The sequence below is a fragment of the Rhinopithecus bieti genome, unplaced genomic scaffold, assembly GCF_001698545.2.
Source record: "Rhinopithecus bieti isolate Rb0 unplaced genomic scaffold, ASM169854v2 scaffold_34317, whole genome shotgun sequence".
Taxonomy (NCBI): domain Eukaryota; kingdom Metazoa; phylum Chordata; class Mammalia; order Primates; family Cercopithecidae; genus Rhinopithecus; species Rhinopithecus bieti.
The window spans coordinates 897,316-907,029 of NW_016814779.1; the positions used below are offsets into that span (position 1 = coordinate 897,316).

The 9,714-nt window shown below is 41.0% G+C and overlaps 1 protein-coding gene across 2 annotated transcripts; it reads right to left on the reverse strand.

Annotated features, from left to right (window-relative positions):
• Nucleotides 1-331: 331 nt before the first annotated feature.
• DDIT4L (DNA damage inducible transcript 4 like) lies at nucleotides 332-4,949 on the reverse strand. 2 transcript variants are annotated; one of them, XR_001881525.1, is made up of 4 exons: nucleotides 4,762-4,949; nucleotides 4,339-4,478; nucleotides 1,621-2,629; nucleotides 332-568 (listed from the first exon to the last, which is right to left on the reverse strand). XR_001881525.1 is itself a non-coding variant. In XM_017852377.1 (3 exons), the coding sequence occupies exons 2-3, from the start codon at nucleotides 4,427-4,429 to the stop codon at nucleotides 2,139-2,141; spliced, it is 582 nt and encodes a 193-aa protein (XP_017707866.1). In that variant the 5' UTR covers nucleotides 4,430-4,478; nucleotides 4,762-4,949; the 3' UTR covers nucleotides 332-2,138. The 2 variants fall into 2 exon arrangements, 1 of the variants encoding a protein (XP_017707866.1); XM_017852377.1 differs by having other exon boundaries at nucleotides 332-2,629.
• Nucleotides 4,950-9,714: the final 4,765 nt, after the last annotated feature.

The window sequence follows — 9,714 nt, forward strand, 5'->3', positions numbered from 1 at the left end:
ATTTGCCCACCTTGTCTATCTAGGTGGAAGGCAGCAATGCCAGTCTAGCCAGTGCTCCCTTTCAGTCCACTCATATTCAGATAGGGTTAGGCTACACAGGTCCAAAATTGGTGGGCTGTTTTTACTACCAGGCAAAATAGCTGCATTCACTGTTAACCCCAATTTTGCCAAATGAGATGAAGGCACAACCCACTTCTATCAGGCCCATAAGGAATTCTGATACAAGGTTTATTAGGAATGAGCCACCTCTAGTTACAGCCCTTGTAATTGCAGTCCTGATCCTGTGACCACTGCATCAAGTAGGGAAAAGAAAAAAAAGAGGACAAGATAATTAAAAATATATAATGCTTTATTGTCAAAAATAGACAAATTTTAATTTCCTTTAACAGGAATATTAATTTAACAGCCTCCATAGCCATCACCATTTTGTAAGCATAACAGGCAAGAGAGTCAAAGATAACTGTTAGTGGAAAAAAGACAACAGTTCTACATCCATGCCCGAGAAGCCTTGCCCAGTCAGTGGTGACAACTCCAGGACAGCGGCAGAAACACAGTGAACCTTTGGAGCCTGACAACAGACATGCAAAACGACGTTGATTTATCTTGGCCCAATTCTATAAAGATTGGCTTTGTAGTATCTTTCCAAGCATTTGAAGAGTTTAGTTTGTTAGAACACTTGCTAATTTGAACAGTGACATTTTAGGTCACTTATAGTATCAGTAACAGGATCACACCTGTTTTTCAGTAACACCAGGATGAATACATCTGTCCCTACACCAGTCTCCAGCATGTGAAATGGAGCTAATAGCTAGGGCAGGAAACCTGAATAAAGCTCCTTATCCATGAGCCACAGCAAGGATATGAAAGCCTTGCTGAATTGAACATTGTTGAGTAGAAGCTAAATTCTCTCATTAACATAAAAAAGGAAAGAGATAATGATCTACTTAGTCGGAATAAGGCAAAAAATAAGGCCTTTATTATTCCCTAGTGACAGGTATCCAAGGTGGAAAAAATCTGGGTGCGTGCATGGTTATCTGGACTGTAAGTTTCATTCTCTAGGCTGTACTAGAAACCATATTTCCATAGCCGATGCAGACTTTGTAAATTGACCCGTTTCAATAATTCAAAGTGGTAGTATACAGCTACTGCCCTTGACAATTGGGGTTAAGGAGAGATTCCTCAATTCCCAGAAAAGCCCAGAGATGAGATAATACTGACATGGTGAAATGGTTCATATGAGATTAAGCATATGTAATACTGAAAAGAAGATAGATTACTAAGTGAATCAGAGAGGGACTAGATCTCAGAACTAATTTCCTATCCTCACAGGTATTCATTATTCACTCAGTGGAAGAGTAATCAACTACACACAAAAATATCATTTCAATGTTTTGCATTTTTCTAGTTTAAAGACAATATTCGACACTTAAGAACAAGGGAAACTGAGCTTTTAAAGGCATCTAAAACAACACCGTGGTTACTGAGATGGTAGCACAAGCTTTCGTCACCTCTTTAAAACATTAGAGTGAGGAAGTCATGAAGAAACAGTGAAGCAGTTCCATTATTGCCATAATATTTCTCATTTACTCTTACCTAGGGTTAAGCTTTAATTAAACTCACCTACTTAATCCTACCCTCCTGTCTAAGAACTCTTCAAATTTGAGTCATGAACTGGTGGTGTGGGCTTCTGGAAGTTTTGATCAGCTAAGTATCATTGAGTAAGATTCTGTGATTTAAAGAATCACCCTGAAAACTTACAGAAAAAAAAGTCATATGAAAATCAAACTAGGCAAATCTGGTTTATATAGTCTATTACCAAGCCTACCTGAAACAAAATTGTGGAATCAAATGTAAAACTCAAATGGACTTCTATTTTTGCTTACCTATTCCATCCCATTCAATTCTGTACAAAAATGGGATATATGCAGAAAATGTACACTATTTCGGATCACTTCTCGAAAGCCCAGAAAATCAGCCTGTTAGCTACAGTTGCTAAGAATGTGAAATACAGAAAGAAAATGGACTACATTTGGGGTTTCTTATTGAGGACAGGTGGGGCAAACTACAAATGACTTTAGCTGACTAGCTGAATAGTTTTACTACCCAATCATGAAATAAGCTTTATATATTTTCCCTTTTTAGGACCCTTCAATGACTGTTGTTCCAATCAGTGAATAAAGTTTTTTCTTAACAAGTCGAAATCCTGAGCTGAGGATCAGAGTTCTCCTGAAACCAGAAGAGAAGCGACCCCTACTAAAGAAAAAGTCCCTAAAGCTAGTCCATGAGCAGTTCTCCTGCTTAAACACAAGTGTAAGCTCAAAAGTAGGCACCACGCTAGAATCACACACAATCCTATCCAGCTTTTTACATACATTTTCAATTTCCAAGTTCACGTGCATAACACAACCTCGCAAGCCACAGGGCTCTGTTGAGGAAAGCCGCAGGACATCTTGAGCAATTCTCTGGGTCAGTTTCTCAGGGACAAGGACCTTGGAGCAACCAAGTTTAGTTTGCTTTGATTTGGACAGACAGTTCTCCAGCATTTTAACCAAATTCTGGCAAGTTGATTCCTCAAATATTACCTCGTTGAGGTTGGGTTCAGGAACAACATAATCCCAGTAGTCAAAATCTGTAAGAAATGGAGTTTTCTTTTTAGATAAAGAAGGAAAAAATTCACAGTAGAAAAAAAACACCAAGATATCAACATTGGTTACCTCTATCTACCATGTCTGCCTTTTTCTTGTATTTGTTTCAGAGTCCGCTGACCTCAATTAGCTGTTAACTAGCTAGGTAATATAGTGCATACTTTAAGCTCTCATGAAAGTTCATGTATGAAATAAAGGTTTAGATAAATAGAGTGGATAGGATATAACCACTTTTCTTTAAATTCATGTGTGTACACAGAACACACACACAATCATAAAGACTATGCATCAAAAATCTACTTGGGATTATCCTAGATTATTGGTGATTTTCTTTTCTTTCTTGCCTACTTGCTCATGGGGGGTTTCTAATTTTGTTTTACAGAAAACATTTATTACTTCTGGAATAAAAAGTTAAAACTTTGTTTTTTGGACTAAGGGGTTGTTACTTTCTAACTGTAGGAATACATGTATTGTAAAATAAAGAATTTTTGCTATTATGTTTAAAGTCCATGAGCTTGAAGAGTTACATTAAAGATCTATCACATTTGTGTCTTTAAATCTTTACTGGAGTGGCCTGTAGGTCCCAATTTTAGCTTTAACCTCTTTAATTAAAAATTACACAGAGAAGACCCTTGAGGTTCATGAGGATATTTATAACTGGTTGGGTAGTTTTTCTTAGCCAAGCAAAACAAAATAGTCCTAGGGAAATAAAATTAGATTGGCTGAAAGGAAAAGAGATAGCTTTGCATTTGGTCACCTACTCCTCAAATGAATCCTACCACTTGGCAGGATGCCACACCACACAGAGTCAAATGAACAAGGTGCAGGCTGATGCCCTCCTGGCTCCTCTCCCTAAGCCTACTCGACCTTCATCAGCTACTGGGTTTTCCTCTCCACTTCATGTAATTTTGGAGTTCTGGCCCTATAAATTAGGTCATCAACCACTTCACCTTGAAAGGAGGAAAACACGAAGAGCCTAAGCAGTTTATCTATGCTCTTACAGCTCTAGTGGCAGAGCAGTGTGTTCACTTAGAAACTGCTGTTAAAATTGCAAATGATAGCAAATCAAGCACCGCTGCTGTTCAACAGTTTCCTTCTCACATTAAAAATGGAATAATGGGTATATCCAAGACTGAAAATCCTACTCAGTAATAAACATGAACACACTGATTTAAGCAACCACAGAAAAGAATCTCAAAAATATTAGGCTGCGGGAAAGAAACCAGACACAAAAGAGTACCTACTTTATGGTTCCACTTACCTAAAGGCAAAACTAACTTGGAGTGATAAAAATCAGATCAGTAGTTCCCTGGAGTCAGGGCAGAGTGAGAAATACCTAGCAAATGGGTGCGTCGGAATTCAGGGGGAGGGGTGATGTTGATTACAGGGGTAAATACATTTGCTAAAACACACATAACTGTGTTCTTCACAATCATGTAAGATAAGGACCTTAATCCCAAAGAGCCTACTGGCACCAGCCTAGAAAGATGCAGCCCTCGGGTATTCTACTTTTGCTACTTTTGTTTCTAGCATGAAGAGAAGATGTTAGAAAATTTGGAAAGGAGTCTCCTCAGACGGATTTTGTGGCACCCCCTACATAGAGGCAGGGGAGGAAGTCGAAAGCCCTCCCACCCGGTAGATCGAGAGGCACCGACCTTTGGAGAGGAGAAGGGTGGCCAGCGGGGACACTCACCACTTAGCAGGCTCTCTGGGTGATAGCCACAGACCAGCAATTCTGAAATGCTGGCCGGGTTCTTACTGCTCAAACTGCCAGTTGCAACCATGGTCAACGGCTCTGTTTCCCTCGCGGGGCGCAACGGCCTTTCCTGAGCGCTGGAAAAAATGAGGCGAGAAGAGACGGATTTGCAAAAGCAGGCGAGTCGTGCAGAGACTCCTAAAATGCCCGGCGTCGCGGGAGCGAACTAGCGGAGGAACTCCTTTGCCAAAGGGGAGGAACCGGCCTCTGCAACTCAAGTTGACAAAGCCCTGTGAGCAAGGCCGCCAACTACAGCAACAGCCTGAAACTAACTAAACAGTTCGCAAAACTTGGAAGGGACCTGCCCCGCGCAGCGTCCCCAGACCCTGCTGCCCCCACCAAGGCCGCAGCTTCGCTCACCTGCCGGGAGTTCCCGGGGGCCGGCGCGCTAGCTGCCGGGGAAACACAGGCAGGTGCCTTCTTAGGAGTCCCCTCTCCTGGGGACTCGGTGACCTGCAGACCCCAGCAGCCAGCGGCACCCTGCTCACTCCCCCGACCACCCTGCGCCGGCTCCTAGCAGTAGCATAGCCTCCGGGGCAGCGAGAACTTTATAGGTCCAGTCCCCACCCTGCCCAGGCCCGCCCACCTGCGCCGCCCTTCCCCGGCCGGCGCCCCGCCCCTCCCCTCCAGAGTCTGGTCCCCTTTCAACTCCTACACTTCCAGGGAGCCCGAGCCTAGCCGCAGGGAGTTGAGAATAAGCCTGTGGTACGGACACCTGTTGCTTCCAGGGTAGATCTGGAGCCACTGTGACCTCAATTCTGGGTGCACGACTCTTTAAAGCCTGAACCTGATTCTTCAGTGCGACCCCTCCCCGAGCATCCGCTCTTTCACACTCAGGCTGCTCCCGGCAGCAGCGGGAAGCTTTAAGCGGTCTGTGTATTTCCTTGTCCTGAGGCTTTGCTGTGTCATCCTGAACACTTGGGTTAAATCTGTTGCAACGTTCAGTGAGCATCATTTATGCACTTATTTACGGCCTCTAACCCAGTCAACTCTACTCTGCCTCTCAGGGTTTCTGCTGCACGCGGTCACATCTAGTTTTCCTTTCCCGCAACGAAGGCTCCTAGCATTTTAGGAAGGGCCTTAACGACCCCATGCACTCCCTGGCTCCCTGGCATCCTTCGTGCCCTTACATCTGTGACTAATGCGTTTTCTCCGCAGGAAGGGTGAGCCTGGCACTCTTCTAATTAGACCTTGCCCCAGAGCGCAGGGAGCTTGAATTGAGCGGGAGTTTGCCAAGAAACACACAAAACCATTAGTAGGATCTTAGGTACTCCTCCATCCGTGCATCATTGATAGCAATTGTCATTTCCGGAGCCAGAAGTTTCTGGAGAGCCCTGTTGGGAGGATCTTGGGTTTGGGATGTTTTGAAGAGGTTTCAGAGAATGAAGATAAAGAGTTTTATATTCTGCTGGGGATCAGCAGATAATCCCTGTGAGGCCTCCTTGCGGTCCTGCATAGGAACACACAGAGGGGCAGAGGAGCCCTGGAAAGAGGCAACATGCCCACACAACCCATGAGCAAGAAGCCAAACCTGAATTTTTTCTTCCAAAGTTACTAAGCCACGGTTGTCTTGCTTTGGTGTGCCAGTAGGAGATGATCTGTTCAGAGAGTCAGCTTGGGGTGGGTTAGGGGATGCCTGGAGGGAGAAGGTTGTTCCTACAGTAGAGATCCTAGTGTTGGCTCCCAGGTCCTCTAGGATTATGCGTAGAAGGATTTGCAGGTTAGAGCCTTGAAAGGCAGTTTCAGCTGTCCTGGCATAAAACTCTTAGAAAAACAACCACCCAAGGGGTATAGAGGGTGTGATAAACAGATCAGTGGGAGGACATTGGGAGGCAGAGCAGCAGAAATTAAAACCAGCTTGACAGTCCATTTTTAACTCAGTTCAGGCAGCTGCACTGCCTGAAGGTCAGGCGAGCCAAGGAAGGAGATGTTGATAGGCTGGTCTTTGAAGGCCAGTTTCCACTTCTACTTCAATAAACAGGAAAGTGGAAAATAAACAAGCCCATTTAAGCCAATTAAGAAGTGGTTTTAATGGCTAGTGTGTTCAGGACCAATGGATGGGTCCCTGGTCAGGTGTTGGATGCCAGCTGCCTGACAGTCAGTCCCTGGGCAGGCCACAGAGCCTCTTGTCCTTGTCTGGGCAGTATTACTAATGAGGCTGCCACTTACCTGCCTCCAAGGAGAATTATTGGAATTAATATAGTGAGTGATCTGAACCAATGCTAGCAAAATAAAGAAATTACTAGTTTCAATTTCCTTAGGGTATTTAGGCGTAACTCATAAACTAAATGCCTCCATAGGGCCAGAAAGATTACTGGAACTTATAGAAAGTAGTACTTGCTCTTGGCTCACCTGACTGACTGAAATTTTGCAAAGCCCCTTGGGATCTGACTACAGAAAACAATTTACTCATGTACAAAAGACTTCAAATAATGTCTTCTTGGCTGAATGGGCCTTGCTCTCAGGACTTACAGGTCATAAGGAATGATTGAGGTAAAACACATACCTGGAATAATTAAGAATGCCCTTTTTTATGTACTTACAAGTGTAGAAAATCCATTCTATCACTAGTTTGCATCTTCGCAAGGTTAAATAGAACTGATTTTTTTTTTTAAATTGAAACATGGAGAAGATTTAAGAAAAACTAAGCGCCATTATAGGCTAAGTGTAAGGTGACACAGTCTATCAGATTTCAGAAAAATGTGGATACAGTCAATTATTTATTACTGAAAGTTCATCACATTAGGGAACTTCAGGTGTTTATTAAGTGCAGTGATAAAGAAGTTTGTTTTACTGCTCTTTCATTATATCCTCTAATACTATATAAACAGTTCATGGGAGTGCTTACTGGAAATAGTTGTGCATGAATAGAAAATCTAGTCAGTTAAATAATTTGATTTCCTTTCATACACCAGTGTATTATGACAAACTAAATCATAAGCAAAGCCTTTAACTTAAGCATGGTTGCTTTTTTATTACTATAATTCACGCATCCATCTTCTTATAAAAAGAAAATGAGATAGCAGTAACAACTGGCAACAATATGTTCATCTGATGTATTTGCAAATATTTAAGTTCTAAGCTTCCTCAGGTATAAATATAGTATTCATAATGTCATTGCTTACCTAAAGTATGAATGCACAATGCCAGGGATACTGCAAAACAAAAGCAAAATGATGCTTTCATGTATTATTACAGGAAATGCTGGTGTCTTTTGTGTTTGTGATTTGGAGTGTTGAATGTTTATTATGTGTTTCGCTAGCCACCTTTCTGTCTTTATTTGGTATGAATCACTTATTGTTGAATCTTATTAATACATTTACATTCCACACATTGTTTATTTTATTTCATAAACGATGACACCTGAGGGAGAATTACTGGGTTTCCTAATCTGTACAATTCAGGGAAAACTTATAGGACTTGGAAATTGATCTATACATTAGCAGCAAGCTCATGGGATTGTTGTAAGGATTAAAAGAGAAATGCTTAAAATCAATGCTAAATATTATCTCTTTTTCATAAACAAATATGAGATCTTTAAATGCATACTATCTCTGGATTCCTTTAGTTGTGCTAAGTTTGTAAATTTGGTGTCCCATGCAAAGTGCTTAGAACCAAACTAATACTGATATTAAGCAAGAGCTTAATGAGTGATATTATTATTATTGCTGTTATTATGTTCTGAAATTGTAGTTCTCTGGGTAAGTGCAACAAGCAAGTGGCTAAACGGAGTCGGGGAAGTGTTATTAAAGTATAAGAAAATTTATGATCTTTCCTGTTTGCAAGAAATCTGGAAAGTATTGCTACTGATTAGGAAAGACTTTTTTTATTATAATACATCCATCGCTGTATGGGAAAGCAGGAAGGGATCTGCCAATGATACGTAAGAAAATAATGTGGGTAAAAAATTATCTTGGTGTAAAACACAGAGTTATGTTAACTTTCCTCTTAATCTAGGAAATACTTTTCAGGAAATAAATAACATTTACAGACAATTGAATTGAAACTATTGACTATAGAGTGATGCAGTTGTTTCAAGATATGTATGATCATCTGTTAACATTCTGGGTGAGATATTTAATGATACTTTTAATTTGCCTTTGAGGGTGCGTCACCCAATACAATTTATATTTAATGATTAAATATTCAATATGACTTATTCTATTAAGTAAGGTAACATGAAAACTTGTCTAGTATAAGACAAAAACCAGGCCCAATATATAAAATAATACATAATGCTTGCTATTAAAAGCTGAGAGAGTCTTCCAGTAACAGAAGGGATTGCCTCTCTTTTTAAGCAGAGAAATGGTTACCATAGCAGCTTGTCTCAATATAGTTGTATGATTTTGTTCTCTTCATAAACAATGCTGTGTATTATCAGTCTTTAAATAGAGACAATATGTTTAAATGCATACAATATCTGCTTTTCCTTAATTATGGAAAAATGTGTAATTCAGGTGACTATATCAGAGGATGTCAGCCAGAAACATGGAGTGGGTCCTGACATTTGTCTAGGGGTACATCTTAAAACCTTTATAGGTTCCAAATTTGAGAATACCACTATACCATACCATTTTTCTGGAATTTTAATGTGCACCAAGAAATGAGGAAAATAAAGCTACATGCTCATGTCGATGTTGGGTTCTTCACTGCTTTCCCCTCCTGTAACAGCCAAGTGTCCTATTTTGGTGGGCCAGCCTTGCACAACTTTTGTCATTGACATTTGTATCCTAGCAAAACTACATGTTACTTCTTGACATAAACCTGTGGGGTTGCTCAAGAAGAGAATTGAATCTGAGAATGCCTGAGTGTCGACTAGATATGGAATTCTGCACGGTACTTTTTAGAATGGGATCTAATCTCCATTCTGCAGATTTAAAGCACATTAAGGTTGAGAAACTTGACTAGTCCAGAGTGATTCAGTTTTTTCATCTTCATGGTGTAGTAGTTAGTTGCATGGACTGTGGAGCCTAACTCCTAGCAGTAACATTTACTAGCTGTGTAAACTTGGATTAGGTACTTACCATTTCTGTGCCTCTATTTGCACCTTTAAAATGGGAATTATGGGGAAGGAAGTGAGAGGGAGAGATTTGTTAAAGCAGTGGTCCTCAACCTTTTTGGCACCCGGGACTTGTTTCATGGAAGAGAATTTTTCCACAGTTGGGGATGTGGATGGTTTGGGGATGAAACTGTTCCATTTCAGATCATCAGGCATTAGTTACATTCTCATAAAGAATGGGTAACCTAGATCCTTCACATATGCAGTTCACAAAGAGTTCACGCTCCTATGAGAATCTAATGCTGCAGCTGAGG